We start from the raw sequence: 26,859 nt of genomic DNA on the forward strand, positions 1-26,859 counted from the left end.
CCCCCCCCCCATCTCCATGTGGAGGTCAGGAGTGGGGTCAGCCAGTTCAACCCACTTCTAAACCTCATGGTGAGATTGGGGATGGGGCGAGCCCAGCTCGCTGGTGCTTAATTGCGCATCTCCCCAAACTCCCCAGGTGGAGGGTTTAGGGCTGGGGTGCAGCGGGGGGGTGGGGGGTGGAATTAAGCTATGCCCTGCATGTTGGCTCCAAAGTCTAGCAAATATGAAATATATGAAAGGATACATAAAAAGGCTTTAATCTCCTGGTGAAAAGTTCTGTGAAATTCTGAAGATTGCACATGAGCATACTGTCTTAATCAGGTACAATAAAAGATGTACCATATAGTTTCTGTTTTTGTTTTAAATATCTGCCTAACTATTGAGGAAACCATAACACCCCTGATCCTGCTACTGTGTACAGTTTGTTATTTTTAAAACTTTTAAATCTTTCAAACGCAAAGCCTGTGCCTTTTTATGGTTTCTTTGGTAGAACATGATGGGGAACCACAATTAAGAGAACCAAATCTAACATTTTATTCTTGAAAATTTGAGATGTCATATACCAATTATAGCCGGCTGTAGAAATGCTAGCAGATTATAAAAGCATCAAGTATTATAAAAGTATCAAGGTAGTACAGCAATTTTTTTTAAGGCAATCATTCCTGAATATTTCAAACAAAAGAATCAAGGATGCAAGTGAATGAAGTGGATGGCGAATTCCCAGAAATAAGAGAATTCATGTAACAGAGAAATAGCACTATATGATAACTGTTATTTTATTTATTTATTTATTATTGGGTCTTGTATACCGCCCTACCCCCGAAGGGCTCAGGGTGGTGAACAACATAAACAAATATATACAATAACCCTTAAATACATTAAAACAATTTAAAAGCAGCGATCAATAACAAACAATGTCCGCATTAACACTCATTGTGCTGTCCTTCAGCTAAAAAGCAAGTTAAAAAAAGATGCTGTGTGTGTCTGGAAGTTCATTGAAAAAGGAAAGTGACACAGGCTATTTTAGCTATAAATTAGCACATCTGTGTTAATCTGCCTGGGACGAATCTGGTGACTGATTCGCTTTTCAGAACAGACCGCTGGATAAGATTTGCTCTGTCTGATCAAATAATAGATTAGTGAGTTTGTGTGTTTGCAATGTAACTTGTGTATGCGATTTCTGACGTCATGAATGGTGACAATAGCGAAAGGAGGAATTGTTCAGTCCACAGTCAGCTCGTGGGCGTATTTTTAATAATGCACAGCTGAGCCGAGCTATCTGGAAATAGGCGCTTCCGAGCTCATATGGAAGGCGGTGCTTAATGAGAGAGCATGGCTTTTTGTAAAGCAATATGCAAGGCGGGGCTGTGCTTATTTGTGGCGTTGTAGGTGGCTGGCATTTGGTAAGATAAGCGCTGTTTTGTAACGCGAGTCTCTGAAGATGCTTTATGCGCATATTTTGATGAACACGACTTACTAGCGTAGCACGAGAAACCCCATGCTGACACAATGAATGGGCGTGGCTACGGAAGCCACTGGGCGGGACTTTGGGGAGTGGGCAGGGCCAGCTTCACGAATGGATGCCTGCCTCTCTAGTGGGCGTGGTTTCCCGGCACCCTGTCAACAGGGGGCGTGCTTGTCCAGTGATTGGCTGGTGCCGCTCTGGCGGAAACGGTGGTGGCCGCGGGGCCGGTGTCAGGTGATCCGAGCTGGAGCAGCGCTGAGCTGGAGAGTGCGGGCCCGTGTCTGTGCACCAGAGGCCGGCATACATCGGTGTCCTGGCTCGGTCCATGGACGAGACGAGTCCCTTGGTGTCTCCCGAGCGTGGCCCGGCTCCGGGATATGGGCTGCCGGGGGGCGCCGTGCGCTCCCCTTCCTCCTCCGCCGCCCCCAGCATTCCCTCCGGACCTTGCCCCTGTCCGTCGCCGCCGAGCTCTCCCGCAGGCGGCCGCGACCGGGAGCGCCAGCCCTTGCTGGACCGCGGCGTGGGTGCAGAGCGCGGGGCGCGAGGGCCTTCAGGGGCGGGCGGGGTGGCCCATGCTCAGGCTCCAGCTGGGTCCGGGTCAGGGACTGCAGTGGCTCGCGGGGAGCGAGAGCCACGCAACGAGTTCCCAGATGACCCGGAATTCGCCGAGGTGGTGCGGCTGGCAGAGTTGGCAAGTGAGCGCGGCATCTACCCCGAGCGCATCTCCCAAGGCTCCAGTGGCAGCTATTTCGTCAAGGACCCACAAGGGGTGAGATATCAGGGCTCAAAAGATGTCCACAGACCAGGGTGTGAGGAACAGGGGAAATGGGCTTGGGGGACGGGGGGGCAGCCTAAAAGGTGAGTCTTTTCACTTTGCCAGTGATAGCCCTTCTCTGGATGGGGATGGAATGTGCCTGCATTCAACAGTCAGCACATCTATGCCCAGCTATCTGAAGTGCCATGTATGCTTTTTTTGACGGTGGGGAGGCAAGGACTTGCCCATTATTAGACATAGACAATCCCTTACCTTTATCCCTTGGCAGATGATTCTGGGTATCTTTCTGCTGTGGCCTAGGATAGCTTGTTCTCTGGGTTTTTGTGCTGGATCCTCACAGTAGGTGCTTTCTGGAGTACCTGAATGGTTTTATATGCTATAGGTAAATGAACAGCTTTATTTGTTGAATAAATGCTTCCTACTCACCTGACAGAAACAGCCAGATTCAGGCCTTATCTTCAGACAGAATGTTTTCATATTAATGATGTTGTATTGAATAGAGCAAACTCCTAATGAAACAAGCATAGTAACAGTGATATTATTGCAGCAATGTTTAATGACATGGTTTGTATTTTGGAATTCATGGATACTCTGTGACCATTATAACTCCAGATGGTGCAGCTGTGTTACTCTAGCAAAATGCTGTTAGTCTTTAAGACTGGATTTCTGTAGACATAGGAGTAATATTAGGGTAATTGAAATTAAAGCATAGAATTAGGAACATCATGATTATGTATAAAGGTACTAGATATATTGAAGTATTTCTGATATATAGATAAAAAGTACCTGGAGTGTGTGGATTGGTTCGTCTATGAGACTGGCATGAGTTTGGCCAATTAAAGGCAGTAGTGTGCCAGTCCAGTATCAATTGTGTCCTGAATAACTAGACTTCCTCAGTTGTGCAGGCAAAAGAGTGTCTGTGGGTTGTCACCCAACCCTCGAATTTACTTGGACTTCATTATGAGTTTTTAAATGAATGGCTGACTTTCTGGCCATGGGCAAAGTAATAGAGTTCTCATTGTGTGTTATTGGTTCAGAATGCTTCGTAAGCTTTTGAGATGAAGGAACGTACCACAAAGTTCTCACACTGGAAAACATGTGGGTTGCAATTAGATGGGTGCAAGGTGATTTGGCAATAATATGCGCTCCTTTTGGAAGCTTTGGGATAATTCTAGATTATACATGATTTTTATAGGATTGTGCTGTAATATTTCTTGAGAGCCTGTTTTAGATGTGGTGCAAGAAAGCTGACTAACTTGGATGTAATAATCACATTAGTGGTGGACAAGAGCCCCTCCACTGGAAGTTCTTTGTGTACTAGCTAGTTGCAGATCTGTATGTTTGTAAGATGAACAATCCCGGAGGAGGAGGAGGCTATTGGTTAGTAAAAACAGTTGTTGAACTTCACTTCTTAGTAACATGCTCTTTTGTCATCTTCTGCTTTTTTAAAAATAAAGCTCAGGGGATTTTGTTTTTAGGTCTCTCGCTGTCTGTGCAAGCTGGCAAGAGCTAAGATTAATAAAACTGTTTGTATGGCAATAGAAAGTAGAAAGAATTAGGCATGTTTAATGTGCAGAAGCTTGAGTGTGGTGCCAAGTGTTGTTTTCAGAATACCCTTTGCCCTCTGTGGAGCATTTTAAGCCAGCCCTGCTGGTATTGATCAAGTTTATTTTCAAATCTCTTGATGCCATGAACTCTTTTCACAGTGTCCCATGAACAGCATTTGATGCCAGTTGAACTAGATGCTTGCCATCTAGGTTTTTAGAGAGTGGAAGGAAAGTTCTAAAGAGAGCGGTAGATCATCTGCTTTGTTTCTGTTTTAGATGGTAAGGGCCATACAGGCAGGGATATGTCTTAGAATTGTTACTCTGTAAATTGCTATCTGTATTAATGGTGCTATGAAGATGATGTGGTTAAGAACATAATGGGGGGAAATGAATATGAATGGTATGTGTCAGCTTGGGTTAAACCTTCTAAGCAATAAGCATCTCAAGCATGGGAATGTACATTCCAGAGTAGCAGTACTGTTCTTGTCACTAAAACTTCTTACATAAAACAAGGTTGCTTTAGAAAAGGCCAGCATTCATTTACTTATGCTTGTGCATGCTCTGGAAAAAAGACCTTTCATTTTACCTCGTGCCCTGGTTTTCAGATTCTGCTCCATTCTGTTTTTATTTATTACAGGATTTTTAAATGCCACACGTGCCCAAAGCTGTTCACAAAAAATTAAACTGTAACACTGGATCCTTTGCTCTTGCTTCTGACTTACAATGCTTATGTTTAGTGGAGTTCTATTTGGTGAATAAGGGACTTCTTAAATTACTGTAAATGATTTACTGGAGTTGCTTGTGTCATGGATTCAGTCAGCTGTCATGCATTCTCCAGACCTGTCCTGTGTGAGGGCTGATTGTGCACATGTCTTGTGGCTTTCCTTGTGACCCACCATAACTAACCAGATTACGTTTAACTGCCTGCTTCTCTGTCTCCAGCGTTAACTGTATGAAATCATCTCATCCGTATGCCTTGTCACAGTCCAGTCTCATTTTTCTCTTTGGTTCTAGCTCTGAATTCACTTCCCTTTATGGTTGATTCAGGGGAACCGCTGTTAGATGAATCAGACTGACCTTTGCACTTCTGTTTTGGCAGGCAGAAAGCGGATGGATTGATACAGCATCACTTCTTTCAATTTTGTTGATTCATGATTAGAGGGGAGCAACTGCTGTTGGTGTTCAGCAGTTAGGATAAGGCTTTTGGGATGATTGCCCACAATTAGACCTTGTCAGTCTGCACGTACATAGGATGGTGTGTGTGGGAGGTATTCATTAGCTTTCTGGGAAGTGGACTGTGGTTGTTTGCTGGGAGTATTATCACCGTCCTATGTTATTGACCCTGCATTATTTCTGCAAAGGAAACAGAACCTCTTTGCCTGCCATGCACCATGCATTAAATTTAGGATTATTCTGTGGAGGTACCTGGTTTTGGGGTGGGGGTGGGTGGGTTTCAAGATAAGACCTATCATAGCAATGCTTTTTATGTCAGCAGGGCCGAAGGCAATCAGTCTATTTTTCTCTCTGACAATCAGTGGGATCAGGCAGTGCAAGGAAAACTTCTGGTTAGCTGCCATGCTGTATCCCATAGATTCAGTTTACAGGGAGACTCGGAATAATATCCTCTCTTCAAGATTGAGGTCTGGCCTGTTACTGGTGAGATTTGAACTTGCAGTACTAGGGTACCTAGCTTAGGGAAAATCCTCTGTGGAAATTCTGATGTTCTCATCATTGCAGATAGTTACCATTCCTTCCTCTCAATTCCTACTTTGCTATAACTGTATTGTAGTTAGTTTTAAAATCTGTGCTAAAATACCACCATTTTGCTTTCATGTAATCTATGGCCTTTCCTGTTTTCACAGCTTACCACAGATTTTCCCAATGGTCAAACCTTCTGTTTTGGAAATGTTTTCTGTGAAATCATTTCGCACATCTTCTTTCCCCCTGTTGTTTTGCCCCCCCCCTTTCTTTCAGTTGCATTTATTCCACAGGCTACTGCTGAAAACGTGTTATTCCTAATGGTGGTGGCATGTCATTTGTGATGCAGAAGACCAACCCCCATTTTTTTCTTTTGCGCAGGTGCTCTAGTGTTACTGTATAGATGCAACTACCAACCCAAAATAGAAGCTAAAACAATTCCTAGAGCAGGCTACCTCCGCCCACCTGCAAAGAACGACATTTTTCAACCACTTTAGAGCTGCAGTAACACACTATCTATACTGTGGCAGACCCTTTTTAATTTCACTTGCTCCTAACTGTGGATACTGTCAAGGGATATCTACAGAAAATTTCGTGCTGCTCCCCCACCCTCCAACAAAAAAAAATCCGATAGGTCTTTCCCATCTTGGAAGACCAACTCTCTGACAGCCAGGCCTACTCATTCCTTTCAACCTTGGATAACAAGCACTCCAGAGGGTTGGTCTACCTTCTATTAAACATTGATAGACAGTCTACCCATTGCTTTCAAGGAGGGGTAACCAGCTCTCCAGAGGGCTGGTCTATGTGCTGTTAAGAAGAATTAGTAGAAAGTCTATTCGTTACTTTCAACTGCAGGTAACCAGCTTTCTGGAGGACTGGTTTTCTCGCTGCTAAGAAGAACTGATAGATCCGGCTTCCAAGGCAGCCAGGTCCACTGATTGCCTCCTTAATGCTGGGTAGACCAGCCCTCCAACCAGCAGCAGCTTTCTGCTTTGCAAAGGGGCAGCCAGGGCATCCCTAGGCAAGTAGTGCCCGGGGCTCACACCCTGGCTTAGCCCACCCTAAATACGCCAGTGGACACAACGTATCTTTGAAATAGACAAAGCTGATATAACTGATCTGGCTTGTGTTTGCACCCTAGTGTTACAATGATAATGCTATATGAAAAAGAGAATTTTTAAAAATCCTTTTGAAAAAGGATGACAGGGAGGAGAAAATGGCTGAAGGAGGGTTGGGCTATCACACAGAGACATGGATAGGGGTCAGACATTTGGTGGGATGGAGATATAAAGACCTTTTCAACATGATTGCAGGCTCAAGGGGAGCTGGCTTGGAAATGGATAAAAAATTCCAGGGTAAAAGTGCTTGGGAAAACTGTGGAGGAAAAATGAAGAATGGTAGCAATTTCTGCTTCTTCAAAAAGGAGAAGTGGGAGGGTGAAATCTATGCATTTTTGATAGTTTTATGAGTAATTATCAGGTCTAGAATGCTCTTTTACAAACAAAAGTTCAGACTGCACAGTAGATGCTTCATGTGATGCAGTCTCAGCCAAACTGAATCCTGGACCTGCAAGTCACGTGGCCTCAAACTGCGATTAGGCTATAGTATGTACTTTTTAAAGGTTTTTAAGCTTTTAGGTAAGCAGTGATGAGATCCACTAATGCCCCATGCAGTATTTCCCCCCTTCCTCCCCATTTCATGAGAAGGCCTAGAAAGTTTTTTTCTATGGCTGAGTTAGGCTTGCCAACTTTCAGGTGAGCCTAAGCAAAAAATGGGAGAAGCGCAACTGGAAGCATATTCGCTATATTGGTGAGGTTGTGCCAGATTGGCACATTTTATAACATGTTGCATACGGCATATTTAGAATCATTTTTAGGATCATGTTTGTTCTGACCGAAATGTAAACTGTGTTACTCACTTTGGCAAATTTCATTTCATGAATAAAATTGCTTTTAAAGAGACAACATGCATCATGTATATGTTTAGATGGATGTTTATTCTGAGAGAAAAGTGTGTTTACTCAGCTTAGCAAATTTCATGATATGAAAAAATTTGCTTTGGTGAATAATAATTGATGGTTATAACATGTGCTGATCTTGCACAACTTCCTGGGATTACAGCTGATCTCCAGACATCAGTTTTCCTCAGGGTCCACCTCCAAATCACCAGGAATTTTCCAACTGGAGTTGGCTGAAGCTTCTAGTCATGTAGATATGTGCAAGTCCTCCCTGATGGATGGCGCAGGCTAGTCAGATCTCATCAGATCTCAGAAACTACGCAGGGTTGGCCCTGGTTAGTATTTGGTTGGGACAAATAATTCCCGGGTTGCTATGCAGTGGCAGTGGCAATGTCAAACCATCTCAGCGTATCTCTTGTTTTGAAACCCCCATGGCATTGCCAAAAGTGGGCTGTGATTTGATAGTACTTTCCACATACACAGTACATGATGATGGGCCAGGGCACATAGTATCTTAGGTTTAGGGTGTGGGATGAATGGGAGGGACGGGTTTTCCTGTATGTAAGAATTTTTGTTTTACTTCCTGCCTGGGGTTTCTCTGCTCCTTTGACTTGTGACTGAGCAGCATTCTGCTTAGAGTCATCCTGATGTAGATTACTCACCTTCTAGTTTGTCAGTGCTGAAGAGAAAGGCAGAACAATCTTTCCCTGAGACTGAAGAATGAAACCCTGAATAACCATAAAGGAGCTATAAATGGGAATGGCTGAATGTACAGGCTATGCCAGTTAGCTTGCTACTTTAACTAGTACATTAATGCTTGGATGGCACTGACCTCCCCACGTTTGGCAATTCTGACAACATATATCTGTCGGTTGTTGGATTCTTGGTGCTGCAGTTGAAGACATCCTTTACATGGGTCAACTGGAGGAGTGATGCCCTTTGCCCATATTGACATGGAAGGCTTTCTTTCTTTATGGCATTTGCATCCCCTGACTTTCTCATAATGAGATTTCTCAGGACAAGAAAATAATTGTTAAGGCTTCGCCCAGTATAGAGTTGAACATCCAATCTTTTTTTTTAAAATGTGCAAAGTATTAATTTTATTAGAACAGAGGAAAATATTTATAATCAGGCTTGAGAAATATATTAATTATAAAGCAAATAAATTGAAAATTTAAAACCATGTTTTTTTAATGGTAACAATAATATTAGTCAAATTACTGGTACTGTGAGCAGTTTTGCTGAATAGTTTTTCTCCTTGGCTTTTATCATGGAATATGAGAGTTGAGGTTTAATGTTTGTAAAAATAAAATTAAAACAAAGAAAGCCACATAACAGCAACGGTTAAAAAGAAAGTCACTGTTTAAAGAAAGTCATGCTATCAAATAACACTAATTAAAGAAATTAAAAAGTAAATTGCTTTTTATAAAATGGAGTTCTTCACTACATGGAATATTTGCAATAAATTGACCACTGTACCAGCCCTAAGTAGGCAGAGTACACAGTTCACATGGTACTGTCCACTGGTTTTCTCAAATTACAATCACACAGATCAGTGGAAAAATAAATGGTTATGGCCATGAGGACTTGGAGAAGTTCATGTATGGGATTTGAGCAAAAAGCTTTGTAAAACCTTGCAAAAGTTATGACTGTTCCACAAACCTCCAAGCAGATGTTTTACATTGCATCTATCAAAATTGCTAAGCTAATTTAGGAAGGCAGGAAATGTAGAATCTTCTGGCAGCTTCCCCCCTCCCTCCAGCATCTTCTTGTTTGTTGGCTGGTTTTGTTGGCTGGTTTTAGGGGGATGAGTTTGTTCTAGTCTAGGCCCTAGTGCACAGATCCTTTTACAGCCAATAAGTTGCATATACACAGCTGTTTTCAAGGTTTCTCGGTGCTCACCTGCTGAAGACAATAGAGATGTTGCCAAGTTGAGTGAGTTGGCTGCTGAGGCTGGTCATTTTAGACCTGGATTTATCCATCCCATTAAGAGCTTAATTTGCTGTGTAATAGAAGTCTTTCTGTGGGTCAGTGGTCAGCTCTTAGGGATACCTAGGCCCTTGTGATGAGAACATATATTGTAACAGGGAATGTTCTTGGCAAGATGTGACCATTCTTAGACCTTTTATCCCACCAATGTTGATCTACTTGTCAAGAGCTGGTATCTTGCCTTGGTGGGGGTTTGGACTTGTATGCTCATTGCTGTCTTGCCTGACTTATCTTTTGCTTTTGTCACCTCCCCCTGGCAGAAAATTATTGGTGTGTTTAAACCCAAGAATGAAGAGCCTTATGGGCAGCTGAACCCAAAGTGGACCAAGTGGCTGCAGAAACTGTGCTGTCCTTGCTGTTTTGGGAGGGACTGCCTAGTCCTCAACCAGGGGTATCTGTCTGAGGCTGGTGCTAGCCTTGTTGACCAGAAACTGGAACTGAACATTGTTCCGCGCACAAGGGTAAGTCAACAATAAAAGAGGATTTGACAGTGAAAGAAGACCTATTCTGTTTTTCTGCATGTGCTTTCCAGTGTGTCTCATTCCCAGACTGTAGAATCCTGTTTTCTGTTTGATTCTTTAAACTCTACTCCCAGCCCTGCTTCTTAACATGTAGGAGCTCCTGTTAGTTTTACTGGTGTTTCTCAATTCCAGTGCATGGAGGTATTCTGGCTCTGGGATTTGGTTGGAAACTGGAAGAATGCATAATTAAGAATCATATGAGAGGTGAATCAAGAATTATGCCATGATCTTTTTTAAAGAATCTGAATTCTGCGCTTACATGTTACTGTAGTATGCTGCCCTGCCAATGTTTGTACTTTCTTGCTCAGTGTGCAGTCTCCATTCTGAATTTTGAGTTCTCTGCACAACTTTTGAAATAAGAACCACACATAGCAGAAGTGGTAGGAATTGAAGAGTATGACTACAGCTGATAAAGAAGAGCTTGTATTCAGATCTTGGCTGCTAGAAATCTTTGCAGACACTGCCTGCTTCTTTTCACACAGCTGTCAGAACAGGGATTGACACTTGTCTTCAACACATTTTGGGATGTTCAGCATATGTAAATTCAATTCCAAATACCAGGCTCTATGGCACTTTTTAAAAGGCAAACAGGCCCAAATGTGTGTGGATCTATGCAAGTTTTCCAGTGGACTTGTTTTTCATATGTTAATTGTGAACTGCTTACAAATTATGCTTTCCTATGCCTACAGGTGGTATACTTGGCCAGTGAAACATTCAACTATAGCGCCATTGATCGTGTGAAGTCCCGGGGCAAACGTCTGGCTCTGGAGAAAGTGCCAAAAGTTGGACAGAGGTTTCACCGAATTGGCCTTCCTCCAAAGGTGGGGGACATTTAAAGTATCTGAGAGAGGGTGTTAGTACCAGTATGGCAGGTCTTATTCCCCTTAACCCACTTGCTTCTGTACTCTCAGGTGGGCTCTTTCCAGCTGTTTGTGGAGGGCTACAAAGATGCAGATTACTGGCTGCGGCGCTTTGAGGCTGAGCCACTTCCAGAGAATACTAACCGCCAACTGCTGCTGCAATTTGAGAGGCTGGTGGTGCTGGACTATATAATTCGCAATACTGGTAGGTTTTGTTTCTAGTTCTTGGCCTTTTGTTTTGGGGATGCTAACTCTAAAGGAGAATAAATTTATTTAATTTCGTAAAATAAATATTTAGTAAAATAGTGAAATATTTAGTAAAATAGAGTAATTTATTTACTCTAAAGGAGTAAAGAAGACCAATCAGTAGTACTGAGAATGCAGGCTGTGAAATGGTTTCAGGACATCTGCTTTGCATTCAGAAGACCCCATGTTTTGGTCCCCAGCATCTCCAGTTATGAAAGAATCAAGTGCTAGGTAATGGTGAAAGACCTCTAGCTGAGACTTTAGAGAGCTGCTATGAGTCATTTCGAACCTTGAAGAACCAATGGTCTGATTCAGTGTATCACAACTTCAGATATTCACTTCACTTTGGGGAGATAGGAGTGTCTTTTGCTCTTATACTCTGTATGTAGCCAATACCTACTTCCCTTGGTGTGCTAGCTGATAAACTTGCCTTGCCTTTCACTACTACAAATCAGCTTTGTGATGGGATGTCTTTCCCACAATTTGGCTTGCAGGTGATTGCAGAATGTCATTCAGATCTCTTTCCTCCCTCGCTCGCCCCCTCCCTACAGCAGCTCATATTTATAAGTAGTTATTAGGTTCCAGAGTCCTTGTGGAGTTGGGAGGCTCTTCTGCATGATGGGTGGACTGTAGTAGTGCACTGCCGACCCAGCAGTGCCGTAGTAGAACGTTGGGACGCCAAACGACTCCGCGGCCTTGCACGACGCGACGCACTTCTACCTCATCCCCCCCCATGAGTCATCATGGTCGCGGAACTGTCTGGCCTAATCATCGGGCTTAGGGACAATGGTCTTGCCCCAGGTGAGGATTAGTCCAGACGCTGACGCCTTCTCCTCCGCATCGTGAGCCAGATGAGATCATGCATCTACCTGATGATCTCCTCGACTTCTCCCCGCCTCCGCTGAACTCCCTCAGTCCCTCCCTCCTACACGCTCGGATAGAGTAACAATACCGTGCCAGGAACCGCAGACGGGTATCCGCTAGGGGAAACACGGACTCCGTCTCCGCTGCATGGCGCATCTCCACCAGATGTTAATATCTCCGCTCGCTCCTCGCTCTTACGCTTTCGACCGCTGCAATGGGTCCACTACAAGCTTTCGGTGCCGAAACCCTCGAAATCCTTCTAACCTCCACCCTGCTCACCGTCAGAAGGCTTCGCTGCACCTAAGTCCGCTGGATCGGCGCTATTCAGGGACCACACCGGCTTTCGCATATCGCCTGTCGTCTGGATCGGCGATCCAGAGACACGCAATTTGTGGACACTCTCTCGCCCCGACGGAACACCGGTGGAGTATGGGAGTTTGCAAAAGCAGGGCTTATGCGACAAGCACGCTGACTAATCCGGAAAGCTGCTAATCTAAATGCGGCAGGGTCCTCAGAAGAGAAGCGGAGCTGGGCGCGAATTGGTTGAGGGAGATTGAAGCGCTCAGTGTCCATGGTACCTGTGAGGTGGGGGACATTGAACCTTTAAGGACTGGAAAACATCGGGCTTAATCTTTCGCGACAGAGCCTCGCTACCGATGTCGCCATGCTACTGACGTGGAGACAATGTTTGTCGCCATCAGCTCGTAGACTCATATGGCTCCCTGCTGTAGGTCACTCCTTTTCTCGGGATCTTTCACCCTTCACTTCAACCCCGGAATTTTCTCTATCCACCAAATTGGACGCCTGTCCTCCCCTTCTGCCCCCCCTCGCCCTCTTCACCCATTTCAACTCTCCTCCGCTGCTCAGCCGCCTCTCCTCTTGCTCGGCCTTCATTTTCTCCGAAGCCACTGTGACCTCCGTCACAGCTGACGTGAATCGGCGCTGGCGGTTTCAGAACGTTCGCTAGAACGATAGCCACGCATCTGCAGAAGAAAGAAACCCCTGACGGAAGACGCTGATGCCGACATATTCTGCATTGTGCCCCATCCACTTCACAGATACCAGGAGGATGGCATAGTTCATGGGTTGTCGAAAATCACCTCTGAGCTATAATAGAGTCCTCACCGAGTTCGAAGAAGTACGCGGACGTAGGAGCTCACCATTCTCACGCGGAGAGGCATGCTGGAAGCCATCGCAGAAGGAACTTCACCTAATGGTTCCAGATGACTGAAAACCACCTTCGCATGCTCCTGGAGCCCCGGGCGCAGCTTGTGGTCTCGGAAAGTGAGAGTTCCGCCAGTACGCTTCAGCAGAGCAAGCCACCTTCTGGCGGGCGCCTACACCGCCGCCAGCTTTACCACGGGTTTCGATGCTTTTGCCAATCCCAACGCATCAGATTGTCCTGCTCGAGGCCACCTCTTACGGTCAGCCTCTCTGAGGCGCCTTCTATAAGGCATTTATCGAAAAGTCCCCAATGCCGCCAGCCAACCCAGAAGTTTCTCCCTCCATCCTGCAAAAACCCCAAGAGCTCTATGCTGGAATTTGTAAACAGGTTCCAGGGAAGGCCAAGAGGCAGGTAGATAGCCAGGAGGCCCAAACGAAGCCTCATGCCGCCAAGAAAGGAGAACGCTTCCATGGAGTGCTTCACGGCACCGGTTTAGCAAAAATCCTGAACTAGCCGACATGCTTAAGGCTTGCCAGGACATTGGGTCCCTCCTACCACCAAGCTAGCCCTCCTCGGCCAAGAAAGCATCTCTCCACCGGGCAGGAGACACAGTCTCAGGATGACTGCTTTAACCGCGGCAGACCCGACATCTCCGGCGAGTGTAGGTAGCCCGGGTGGGGCTCATAACCCCGAGTGCTGGAGGAGGGTCCTCCCCCAGGAGGAGAAGGCCACCTAAAACCCCGGTGCCCACTGCTGTCAGAAGGGCTTCCATTGAGAGATCGACTGTCTGCCGGGAAACTTCCCCGCCTCGGCGCCTCTCCAGCCCAGGGACCAAGGAGGCAGAGAGTACCAGAGAGCAGACTCCAAACGCCAAGGCCCCCCCTGCCAAAACCACCCCCCTCGCGCAGGGTGGCATCTCGGCCACATGCACCCAGCCTATCTCCTTAGTTCCCCACTCCAGGTTCTTGTCGCCCAACTCAGTGTATGACGAGCGCCTATATCCCTACCGGGACGACATTGGGCTGGTGCTGCCAAAGTCCTTTTGCCGCTGAACAGGGACTGTTCATCGCCCCCCTCGAGTGATCGACTCCCACGCACTAAGCGACCCATCCACCTCCAGGTCTGGACACAAACATCCCACAGGGAGCTGCCCGCCGGAGCCAGCTGGCGCCAGGCTGATTCTTCTGGGTTCCCCATGCTGGCCAAGCCCGCTGCCAACCCAATAAAGGCTACGAGCCCAGCCAATAACATGGCGCAAGAGCTCTGGCTACACCACCGTCAGTAGCGTGGAGACGCTTATCGGGAGCTCCCACCATATTCGGAGAGAGCTTCCGCCATAGAAGGGATGTAAGTTCTATGCCTGGTGGACACCGGCGCTGATGTTACCGGCCATCAGAGCAGCTCGAGCGGGCCCGACCAGTGGCCGAATCGGTGTTTGCCCGCACATCTGGGGTGGAGACAAACCGCTGACGGGAGCATCCGGGCTCACACGTCAACAGCCCAGGACTGAGCTGAGCGTCACAGTCCTACTTCCCATCGCTCTAGATATCCATGTCAATCTCTGGGAAGAGACTCCATGAGTCAGGTTAAAAACGACTCTTGGTTTGGGACTGGTATGAGCCGCCACAGGTCATTGACGCAATCTTGCCTCCAAAATTATTTTCTAACTCCCACAAGAAAACTGTTTCCTCCTCCTCTTCTTCTATTTCGATCAGGGAGGCGGAGGGCCACCTGGCTGACTGGCCCTCCCTGGCCAAAATCTGGGTCCTCGGCCCCAGTGATACCTAGCAGCACTGTCAGGACAGGCCCCAGTTTAAAAAAAGGCTGTCACGCCATTGGCGCCGCCAATACCCAAACCCATATTATATTGCTCCAGCCGCCTGGCAACTTTATCAGTACTATGTTAAAGGTTACGCCAGCCGCAGGCCAGCCCCTTTAAGGCGAGCCTCGGGCGGGCAATTACCCCCGTGACAATTCGGCATCACAAAATCTAGCACCATCCAGCTTCCTGTATTAGCCACCAAGGTCAATGCGCAACTCCCTTGCAAAGAAACCCTCCCTTCCTTTCTCCTTTGTGTGTGCGAGGAATTTGCCTCTAATTGCCTGATTACTTCATTCCCTCGATGCACCTTATCCCCAAAAGGTAGCTTCCAGTTCCCCTTGTGTTGCTGGATTAAGCATGCATAACACAACTCTGCAGGACCCGCCTCTGTTCCTCTCGAGGTGGCTCGGACCCTCGCCTTTGGACGCACTCCTGATGACGCTTCTGAAGCCACCTCGCCAGGGTCGCCACCTCCTGCCTCCTGTCAAACAACTAAAGAAAGAGGAGTGTATGCCCCCAGGAGGGTTGCTGTATTGTGCTAACCTTTCACAGGCAAAACAAGCCTTCTCTTCCCTTCCCATATTAAATCTTAAACACTAACTGGATCCCACCTCCGCCATCCTCACGAACTGAGAGTCTGGCGTGGAACCGCCCCCCCCCGTGAACCTGGGAAAGGGGTGTTTCAGTCCCTCTCCCTACAGGCTCCTGGTGGACTCCTCGGGAGCCATGACAGGCTGGGCTCCATGGAATGGCGCCAGGAGGTGAAACCAACCCTATCCCGAGATGGGAACGATTCCTCTAGAGGATCCCGCCTACATCCCAGAAGGGAACGCTGCCGCCAACGCCCCAAAGCACCGAATGACCTGGGGAGATGTTTGGCATGCACTACTCAGCTGTGGCTCCCAGCGCTGCTGCGCCAGCAAGACCACCCCGACCGAGAACCCTTCTGTGCCGCTTCTATGAATACCACCAACTCACACCACCATCCTTTGCCTGCTCGCTGCCTCCTGCCGACGGGCGATCGCCACCCTGGCAAGCTACTCAGACCAACATCTGGCAGTTTACGTCAGCTGCCAACGCTCTTATCATCTTTCTGCCTGGGCCAGTACTCTAGGAGTCGGAGCCTGTTAAGCTTCCCTGCCTGCTCCTCGCTCCGTAAAGCACCCGAGACTTCCTAGCGGGAGTCTGGGCTGAGCCTCTTCAGCGAATGCCTCTATCCATCAGGGATATTCCTATGAGTCACTGGGGAATCTGCTGCCCAAACCTCCGGCTGGCGCTTCCTTTGTCACCAAGACGGTCGCTAACCACGAAGTCCAACACTCCGCGCCTCGCATCACCGGGCGCAGGCCGAAGCGGGAACCCCACCTCGGCCCATTCGGCTGCTCGCCAGTTGGAACTGCACACACATGGAGGACATTCCCCTCAGGTTCGAAACATCCTGCTCCTCTAGGTTGGTTCTGACCTGGCGGGGAGAGGACGCTTAACTACATTCCCGCCTCACTCTGCCGGAACTCTTTGCTGCCTCAGTCACTTCACCATTGTCCTACCTCAGGCTCCACCTCGGGAGCCCGACGCCGGCCACGCCACAAGCCCGGCCTCTTGCCTTTTCGGACTCCTCCTGTCGGAGCTTAATGCTGTCACCAAGCGGGAGTTCGCCTCCCTCGCGAACTTCCCTAGTGGGGAGTCCCCGACTCCGCCTCTACAATGTGCAGACTATTGGCCGGGCTGGCCGTGTCTCAAGTGGTCCATCACCTACCTCCACCGGCCTCTGGATGCCCTGGCCTCCCAGGCAGCAGGAACTTCTGGCCAAGCTGCACCCTAGACAATCGTACGCTTATTGATTATTTGTTGTTACATCACCAAGGTTGTGAGAATGTACATAATATGTGCTGTTTTAATCTTCTGATAATTCTGGTTGATCCACATGAAAGTGCGGAGTTGTGCTAGAAGTTGTATCTAATCTGAAGGATGTTTCGTCTTCATTGGTGGTCAGCCCTCTGGAGCTATTGCCGGGAGGGATGGTTGATGTGCTATTGTACAGCTCTGCATTGGTTTAATTGTGTACTGTTATCGGATCTTGTTTCATTCTAATGCGTATTCATTATTGCCTGTAACGTGGTGTAAGAAACCCTCGTGATTTCCTTTACCCCGCAACCAAGTTCTAATGTTGCACAAGCAGTTGGCTAACTTGACCAAACGGCGAGGAGACAAGGCCCCTTTTAAATCGCCTCTCAACGCTTCGCCCCCCGCTTTCTAAAATGTGTAAAAAGGAGGAGATGGTAGTGCACTGTCACCCAGCAGTGCCAGGTAGAACGTTGGGACGCCAGAACGACCTGGGCGGCCTTGCCTCGGTCGCGACGAGACCCCCCACTCCCTCATCCCCCCATGAGTCACTGGTCGTGGAACTGTCTGGCTCAATCTCACCGGGCTGCAGGGACAATGGTCTCTGCCCCCAGGTGAGGATTAGGCTCAGACGCCAGACGCCTTTCTCCTCCTCAAGATCGTGAGCCAGATGAGATCATGTATCACCTGATGATCTCTCCACCTCCGCCTCCGAACTCCCCCAGTCCCTCCCTCCTACACTATAGAGTAACACAAAGGTGCCAGGGAACCGGCAGACGGAGACCATGAACATCGACTGTCTCCGCTGCTGAGCTTATCTCCACCAGATGTTATCTCCGCTGCCTCGTCTGCTTCTAGCTGACCCAAGGGTCGCACTACAGTGGACTACTTCCTAAATAAGGCTTCTTCAAGACACGCACAATAATGCATTTTCAAACCACTTTCACAACTGTTTGCAAGTGGATTTTGCTATTCCGCACAGCTTCAAAGAGCACTGAAAGCAGTTTGAAAGTGCATTATTCTGCATGTGTGGAAAGGCCTAAGATTTACAATCTATAACTTGGAACTTGGCATTAAGGAAGTATGAGAAAAATTGTCATGTATGCTACATGAACCCTGACCTGAATAGCCCCAGGCTAGTCTGATCTCATCAGATCTCTGAAGCTGAGCAGAGTTGGCCATGGTTAATATTTGGATAGGCAACCTCCAAGGAACACCAGGGCCATGAGTCAGAAACAGGCAACGGCAAGCTACCTCTGGACATCTCTTGCCCTGCAAATTGTACAGTGTTGTCATAAATCAGCTGTGGCTTGATGGCCCCCCAAAAAATAGTGCAACCTGAGCCGTTCTCCAGGCTAAGAGCTACGTGAGTTGGCGGATGGCTGCTGAGGCTAGAGGAAGGTTTCAAAATTTGCTCAGTGGAGTGATAAAATAGATTAAGTCAAAAAATACAATTTTCGTTCATTATTACATATTAAATTTTTGTTTAATGTAATACTTATTATATTATGTCTTGTATGCCATCCTTCCTGTTGGCCTAGGGTAGCTTACACAATAAGATATAAATAAGAAATTGAAATAAAAAATATTACAAACCAAAGCAAGGGAAGCAGTTAATTTTTTTAAAAAAGAGGTACATAGTTCTTACATATAAGGAGAGATCAAGAGTATTATTAAATAGCAGTTGTCTGCTAGGATTAAAGTTCTTGGTATTTGTACTTTTATATTTCAACATACTTTGGTTTATTGTCGATGTGATGGTTGTAGTTTTCCAATTCTTTTTCAGTTTTAGTCTCCTTGATAGGATAATGCTCCATTATGTATGGCTAAGCAAAGTAGAAGGACCTGGCTGATGGGCTCCTTTTCTCCTTTTAGTGTGAAGACTGCAAAACCTTATAACCACAAAGCAATACTGCCACTGATTGCCTGATTCCCACCCTGTGATATATACCACTGGACTCTTGGATCTCCCTCAAGGTTTTAATTTACTGAACAAACTTTTCTATGTTCCTCCTACAGACCGGGTAATGACAACTGGTTGATCAAGTATGATTGCCCACTGGATAGCACAAGTACGCGGTGAGTGGGGTAGAAACCCCTAGCTGCTCTGATAGTATAACTTTGGAACCTCTTATTTAAATTACAGCTCCGCTTCCCTCTAATAGAGCTCATATTATGTTACAAAGACAGCTCATGCTATATTCAAATGACACAGCCAATTAAAAATCTTCAAACCACAGCCTCTAAAAATGACCCCAACCCAGCCCATAGGCTAAAAGAAGAGCCTACAGAAGAGAAGCCATCCAACAATACACAGATGAAACTAAAGAAGCTGGCATTACAGATATGCAGAGCTGTAATAAATGCATAAGTAAACAGGTGTGATAGCCAAAACCAGATGGAGGTGATCTGAAATGCTTGAGAAAATAAAAATGTCTTTGCTTAGCATCCTAGAAAATGTACACTTGGTACCTGGTAATTCTCTATAGGAAATGAATTCCACAGTACTAGCCTCACTACCAGAATTGGCAGATGTGTGGAGAAAAAGATGTCCTGTTTCTTTAATGGAGACTTAATAGGATATTATTTACCTTGATGTCACAGAAAAACTTTAGCTACCCACTTGAACACATTAAGCCTCTATTAAAGAGACCAGAAATCTCTCTCCAGGCCTGAAGTGTGAAAATGTTGTTGACCTCAGTTTTGATTTTTTGCAAAAAGAGAATGGAAGCAAGTCTAGGGTAGCCAAGAAGCCTAGAGAAAAATGTCCTGTCCCATTAATAGAGGAATAATGAGTAGAAATGGACAACTGAAGTTTTTTAAGGCATGGAGTCAGTAGCATCCCTTTAAGCCTTCATTAAAGAGACAGGGGATCTTTTTTTTCTCCAGGAAGTTGACAGTCCCGAGTAGGACAGATCTCCTGGAGGGATGAATGATGATAATTGTATTGGCTTTGGCAATAATAGTTCTGGGACTGCCCCTCTAAACTAATGTGGAGGGGTTGTGGTGGTTCTGTCTGCGGGATCTTTGTTCCTAACGTTTTACCTTCATCTGTGGCTGGCATCTTCAGACGTGTATCACAGAGGGAAGTCTATCACACACTGTGTCCAGTGGAGTGATTGCTGAGTGATTCCAGTGGAGTGATTGCTGAACATAGCATCTCTCCCATAAGTGTTCTTTCTTTTCTCAGCAGGACTCAGAATGGGTAGTGGTGAAGGAGCCAATCATTAAACTGGCTGCCATTGACAATGGCCTGGCTTTTCCCCTCAAGCATCCAGACTCTTGGCGAGCCTGTAAGTACTTCCAAGTGGATTTGTTAAAGGGTTTTCTGGCTTATGTTCAGTGTTCTCCAAGTGCTCACCATCTACTTTCTCCATTTGGAGTGCATAATTCTCAGGCCTTGAGGGCACAGGCTTGACGTATCTCCTCTATCTCAGAGCTTGTTAGCCTAGTGATTGGCTTGGCTTGTGGGTCTCTAACTTTGCTTTTTACCTTTCCTGAAGATCCTTTTTATTGGGCATGGCTGCCGCAGGCCAAGATGGCCTTCTCACAGGAGATCAAGGACTTGATCCTGCCAAAGATTTCTGACCCTAATTTTGTTAAAGATCTAGAAGAAGATCTATATGAGCTTTTCAAGGTAAGCGCAGGCTGCTGGGCAAGAAAATGCCTGATTCTCCTTACTCTGCCCACGAGCAGACATTTGTGTCTATATTGCACATATTCCTCCCCACTGAGAGGGAGGAGATATAGGAGTGCAGCACCCACCCTAATTGGGTTTGTCCATCTCTTGCCTTGCTTTTATAGAAGGATCCTGGTTTTGACAGGGGCCAGTTTCACAAGCAGATTGGGTTGGGTCACAAGTGGCTGTGGTATGTTAATTTGTCTCACTGGAGGGGAGAATTCCTACCCAAGTGGATGTCAGGCTGTATTTCACACAGTCCTTAAACCTGTACTTGCAGCATAGTGCTTTATTGGTACTGTGTTTTCCTGTTCTTGTCGCAGATCCTGAACTTGACGCAGGCCTTGAAAGATGGGAAGAGTCCCCTTCATCTGGTCCAGATGCCCCCTGTCATTGTAGAAACTGCTCGCTCTCATCAGCGCTCAGCCAGTGAGTCCTACACACAAAGCTTCCAGAGCCGCAAACCTTTCTTTTCTTGGTGGTAGCAGTTGCCCTCTTCTTCATCGAGGAACTTGTGGGAGAGTGCGCCTTGACAGTGGGCAGCCGATCCTCCAGACCAAGACAGCTGTGCTGCAGCCAGTGGGAGATGTATGCTGGAACTCCCATCAGCCTTGACTTGGAACATTCCCAGCAGGAGGGGAAGGGGTCTTCATTAGACTGATTGCTACTCCCTTCTCCCTGTGGGCTGGACATACCTCCTCCCCAATCTGGGCTTGGCAGCATCTCTGAGCAGGTGCCTGCATGCAGCACCGTTTGGCTCCTAGGTACTTCCTAAACTTTGCCTGGGAAATGTCAGGAGGCAAGGGGAGTATCTTTGTCGGATGGAAGTGCTATTGCTCTGTGTGCAACTGCCAGCCTTGATATCCATTCCTCCCTTACTGTACCTTCTTGCTTACCCTGCTCAAGAAGGCAGATGCCTCCTATCCAGCTAGTCCTGCTCAGCTATCATTGGCCCCCTACAGGCCTGCTCCTAGTGCTTTGTGTATTGGTACTAGGCCACAGCCAGCTGCTATTCGAGGAATCCAGTGGGAGAGGGACAAGGGTTGGACCAGTGTCCTGTGACTGCTAACGCTGGGTGGACTACTTCCCAAATGTAAGGCCCCTTCCGCACACGCAAAATAATGCATTTTCAAACCACTTTCACAACTGTTTGCAAGTGGATTTTGCTATTCCGCACAGCTTCAAAGAGCACTGAAAGCAGTTTGAAAGTGCATTATTCTGCATGTGTGGAAAGGCCTAAGATTTACAATCTATAACTTGGAACTTGGCATTAAGGAAGTATGAGAAAAATTGTCATGTATGCTACATGAACCCTGACCTGAATAGCCCCAGGCTAGTCTGATCTCATCAGATCTCTGAAGCTGAGCAGAGTTGGCCATGGTTAATATTTGGATAGGCAACCTCCAAGGAACACCAGGGCCATGAGTCAGAAACAGGCAACGGCAAGCTACCTCTGGACATCTCTTGCCCTGCAAATTGTACAGTGTTGTCATAAATCAGCTGTGGCTTGATGGCCCCCCAAAAAATAGTGCAACCTGAGCCGTTCTCCAGGCTAAGAGCTACGTGAGTTGGCGGATGGCTGCTGAGGCTAGAGGAAGGTTTCAAAATTTGCTCAGTGGAGTGATAAAATAGATTAAGTCAAAAATACAATTTTCGTTCATTATATTATTATTATTATTAAATTTTGTTTAATGTAATACTGTTATTATTATATTATGTCTTGTATGCCATCCTTCCCCAAGGGGCTCAGGGTAGCTTACACACAAGATATAAATAAGAAATTGAAATAAAAAATATTACAACCAAAGCAAGGAAGCAGTTAATTTTTTAAAAAAGAGGAAATATGTTTCATATATAAGGGAGAGATCAAGAGTATTATTAAATAGCAGTTGTTCTGCTAGGATTAAAAATGGTATTTGTAATTTTATATTTCTCAACATACTTTGGTTTATTGTTTGATGTGATGGTTGTAGTTTTCCCACTCCTTTTTTCAGTTTTAGTCTCCTTTGATAGGATACGTTCCATTATGTATGGCTAAGCAAAGTAGAAGCTACAGTGACCTGGCTGATGGGCTCCTCTTCTCCTTTAGTGTGGGAAGACTGCAAAAACCTTATAACCTGCCAGCACACACACACTGGATTGCCTGATTCCCCCACCCCAGATATACTACTGGACTCTCTTGGATCTCCTCTGGTTTTAATTTACTGAATAAACTTTCTGTTCTCCTACAGACCGGGGTAATGACAACTGGCTGATCAAGTATGATTGCCCACTGGATAGCACAAGCATGCGGGTGAGTGGGGCAGAAAACCCCTAGCTGCTCTGATAGTATAACTTTGAACCTCTTTATTTAAAATGCTTATAGCCTGCTCTCTTCTAATAGAGCTCATATTATGTTAAAAGACAGCTCATGCTATATTCAAATGACAATAGCCAATTAAAATCTTTCAAACCACAGCCTCTAAAAATGACCCCAACCCAGCCCATAGGCTAAAAGAAGAGCCTACAGAAGAGAAGCCATCCAACAATACACAGATGAAACTAAAGAAGCTGGCATTACAGATATGCAGAGCTGTAATAAATGCATAAGTAAACAGGTGTGATAGCCAAAACCAGATGGAGGTGATCTGAAATGCTTGAGAAAATAAAAATGTCTTTGCTTAGCATCCTAGAAAATGTACACTTGGTACCTGGTAATTCTCTATAGGAAATGAATTCCACAGTACTAGCCTCACTACCAGAATTGGCAGATGTGTGGAGAAAAAGATGTCCTGTTTCTTTAATGGAGACTTAATAGGATATTATTTACCTTGATGTCACAGAAAAACTTTAGCTACCCACTTGAACACATTAAGCCTCTATTAAAGAGAACTGCAGGAAATCTCTCCAGGCCTGAAGTGTGAAAATGTTGTTGACCTCAGTTTTGATTTTTTGCAAAAAGAGAATGGAAGCAAGTCTAGGGTAGCCAAGAAGCCTAGAGAAAAATGTCCTGTCCCATTAATAGAGGAATAATGAGTAGAAATGGACAACTGAAGTTTTTTAAGGCATGGAGTCAGTAGCATCCCTTTAAGCCTTCATTAAAGAGACAGGGGATCTTTTTTTTCTCCAGGAAGTTGACAGTCCCGAGTAGGACAGATCTCCTGGAGGGATGAATGATGATAATTGTATTGGCTTTGGCAATAATAGTTCTGGGACTGCCCCTCTAAACTAATGTGGAGTGGTTGTGGTGGTCGTGGTCTGGTGGATCTTGTTCCTAACGTTTTACCTTCATCTGTGGCTGGCATCTTCAGACGTGTATCACAGAGGGAAGTCTATCACACACTGTGTCCAGTGGAGTGATTGCTGAGTGATTCCAGTGGAGTGATTGCTGAACATAGCATCTCTCCTTGGCTAAGTGTTCTTTCTTTTCTCAGCAGGACTCAGAATGGGTAGTGGTGAAGGAGCCAATCATTAAACTGGCTGCCATTGACAATGGCCTGGCTTTTCCCCTCAAGCATCCAGACTCTTGGCGAGCCTGTAAGTACTTCCAAGTGGATTTGTTAAAGGGTTTTCTGGCTTATGTTCAGTGTTCTCCAAGTGCTCACCATCTACTTTCTCCATTTGGAGTGCATAATTCTCAGGCCTTGAGGGCACAGGCTTGACGTATCTCCTCTATCTCAGAGCTTGTTAGCCTAGTGATTGGCTTGGCTTGTGGGTCTCTAACTTTGCTTTTTACCTTTCCTGAAGATCCTTTTTATTGGGCATGGCTGCCGCAGGCCAAGATGGCCTTCTCACAGGAGATCAAGGACTTGATCCTGCCAAAGATTTCTGACCCTAATTTTGTTAAAGATCTAGAAGAAGATCTATATGAGCTTTTCAAGGTAAGCGCAGGCTGCTGGGCAAGAAAATGCCTGATTCTCCTTACTCTGCCCACGAGCAGACATTTGTGTCTATATTGCACATATTCCTCCCCACTGAGAGGGAGGAGATATAGGAGTGCAGCACCCACCCTAATTGGGTTTGTCCATCTCTTGCCTTGCTTTTATAGAAGGATCCTGGTTTTGACAGGGGCCAGTTTCACAAGCAGATTGCTGTCATGCGTGGCCAGGTATGTTACTTGTTCCCACTGGAGGGAGAATTCCTACCCTGCGTGATGTCAGGCTGTATTTCACACAGTCCTTAAACCTGTATTTGCAGCATAGTGCTTTATTGGTACTGTGTTTTCCTGTTCTTGTCGCAGATCCTGAACTTGACGCAGGCCTTGAAAGATGGGAAGAGTCCCCTTCATCTGGTCCAGATGCCCCCTGTCATTGTAGAAACTGCTCGCTCTCATCAGCGCTCAGCCAGTGAGTCCTACACACAAAGCTTCCAGAGCCGCAAACCTTTCTTTTCTTGGTGGTAGCAGTTGCCCTCTTCTTCATCGAGGAACTTGTGGGAGAGTGCGCCTTGACAGTGGGCAGCCGATCCTCCAGACCAAGACAGCTGTGCTGCAGCCAGTGGGAGATGTATGCTGGAACTCCCATCAGCCTTGACTTGGAACATTCCCAGCAGGAGGGGAAGGGGTCTTCATTAGACTGATTGCTACTCCCTTCTCCCTGTGGGCTGGACATACCTCCTCCCCAATCTGGGCTTGGCAGCATCTCTGAGCAGGTGCCTGCATGCAGCACCGTTTGGCTCCTAGGTACTCTCTCCTTAAATCCTTTGCCTGGGAATGTCAGAGGCAAGGGGAGTATCTTTGTCGGATGGAAGTGCTATTGCTCTGTGTGCAACTGCCAGCCTTGATATCCATTCCTCCCTTACTGTACCTTCTTGCTTACCCTGCTCAAGAAGGCAGATGCCTCCTATCCAGCTAGTCCTGCTCAGCTATCATTGGCCCCCTACAGGCCTGCTCCTAGTGCTTTGTGTATTGGTACTAGGCCACAGCCAGCTGCTATTGGAGGAATCCAGGTGGGAGAGGGACAAGGGTTGGACCAGTGTCTCTTGTGACTGCTAAATGCTGGGGGTGCACAGGACTATTGAAAGTGAGCCTGTAGATGAGGCAGCACTTTTGTGCTTTCCTTTTGCCATACAGTAGATTTTAATTTAGTTTTAAATAATTCGCTCGATGTGCATACTCTCATGCGCTCCACTCAGTCCTAGAGCAAGTGAGAGGGAGGCTCAGCAAATCTTTCATACCCACCTACAGTGGTACCTAGAGTAATTTTAATACTAGCTCTCCTCTTTAGATAAGTGGGATGGGGGAGGGGTATGAGAGAAGGAAAGACCAGTTCATTGCCTGATGCTGTTCTCTCAATTCCTGTGGGGTGAGGAAGAGAAAATACCTTCCTCAGTCTAGGGTTGAGCATTGACAATCGTGGGAAAGATGCTCTTTCTTGTGACTAGCAGGGAGATAATCTGAGGTTAAGATTGCTACCATCTTGAGACTATGCTGGGTGTATAACTAGATGATACTACGACCACTGCTTTTCTGAAGGCTACTGTGCTAAATCCATGGCAACAGAAACTGCCCCTTGGAAACTGTCTATATAAGCATCCTAGCTTTCTCCTTGGGCACTGCTCACTAAGCTGTGGGCCCAGGCTGCTAGGAGAGGCCTTGTGCCAAGCCAAGCCCAGCTTCCTTCCTCTTCTGAGCAGAGGGGCTGGTACCCTGTAGGTGGGATCTGCCATTTTCCTCATGGTCCTGGCTGGAGTGTAGGCTTCCTGCCGTATGTGCCAGGCTGAAGCTACTGCACTTTGCACTAGGGGATACTTTTCATTCTGTCAGCCTGAACTGAAATGTATCATTCTTATGCACTGTAGAAATGTATGTAATATTTAAATCAATGCAAGTATCTTCATAACAAGTCTGCAGTTGCGGCAGCAGTCTCCTGTGTACATTATGTCTCAGCTAACAGGAACCGAATCACTTTGCTCCCCATTATTTCCACCCCCCCTCCCGTTGCTAGTCATCATCGTTTCTACCTACACTACTAGCCACCTGCCTCCTATTTAGGTGGAACTCTTCTGTTGTAGTCTGTCATATGTCATTCTACAGAAAGTGCCTCCCTAGTTTGTTGCTGTCTATATTGTCAAGCATGTTATGGGAATCTGTCCCGTCTTACAGGCCTCCTATTACAATGTAAACTGCACCCTATTTCTTTCACAACTGCTGTGTTAGTAAACCATATGTGTCAACCAATCATTGGTTTAGATAGCTCGGGATGAAAGTTAGTTCCCAATTCTAATGCAGGCTGCCCTGGACACCATTTCTACTTTGGCAAGACAAGTCCATCAGGCTTATACCACTGCAGTGAACATCTTTCTCTGGTAGCAGAGGTTTGTGCACAAGGCTGTATTCATTTAGTCTTGTGCTATTAAATACTATCTTCCTTCCTGAAGGCTGCATTCACATTCTCTGTAAGAGGAACTACATAATTTCTTCCCCTTTGCCCTATAATCATGGGAATTGTG

At 46.3% G+C, this 26,859-nt stretch overlaps 1 protein-coding gene across 2 annotated transcripts; it reads left to right on the forward strand.

Annotated features, from left to right (window-relative positions):
• The first annotated feature begins 1,671 nt into the window (after positions 1–1,671).
• On the forward strand, positions 1,672–26,271 carry PI4K2A (phosphatidylinositol 4-kinase type 2 alpha). 2 transcript variants are annotated; one of them, XM_048506298.1, is made up of 9 exons: positions 1,672–2,234; positions 9,692–9,892; positions 10,642–10,773; positions 10,864–11,017; positions 22,662–22,723; positions 23,844–23,946; positions 24,157–24,290; positions 24,458–24,517; positions 24,650–26,271. In XM_048506298.1, exons 1-9 carry the CDS (start codon positions 1,791–1,793, stop codon positions 24,809–24,811), a joined length of 1,452 nt encoding a protein of 483 aa, XP_048362255.1. In that variant the 5' UTR covers positions 1,672–1,790; the 3' UTR covers positions 24,812–26,271. The 2 variants fall into 2 exon arrangements, with proteins under 2 accessions (XP_048362255.1, XP_048362256.1); XM_048506299.1 differs by having other exon boundaries at positions 23,847–23,946.
• Positions 26,272–26,859: the final 588 nt, after the last annotated feature.

The sequence above is a fragment of the Sphaerodactylus townsendi genome, linkage group LG08 (genome assembly GCF_021028975.2).
Source record: "Sphaerodactylus townsendi isolate TG3544 linkage group LG08, MPM_Stown_v2.3, whole genome shotgun sequence".
NCBI lineage: Eukaryota > Metazoa > Chordata > Lepidosauria > Squamata > Sphaerodactylidae > Sphaerodactylus > Sphaerodactylus townsendi.

Bases quoted from the DNA above. Each gene is read 5' to 3' on its own strand.
- PI4K2A (XM_048506298.1), top strand. From the start codon at position 1,791: ATGGACGAGACGAGTCCCTTGGTGTCTCCCGAGCGTGGCCCGGCTCCG. The intron at 24,291-24,457 runs GTAAGCGCAGGC...TTGCTTTTATAG, and splicing joins ATCTATATGAGCTTTTCAAG to AAGGATCCTGGTTTTGACAG. The intron at 24,518-24,649 runs GTATGTTACTTG...TTCTTGTCGCAG, and splicing joins TTGCTGTCATGCGTGGCCAG to ATCCTGAACTTGACGCAGGC.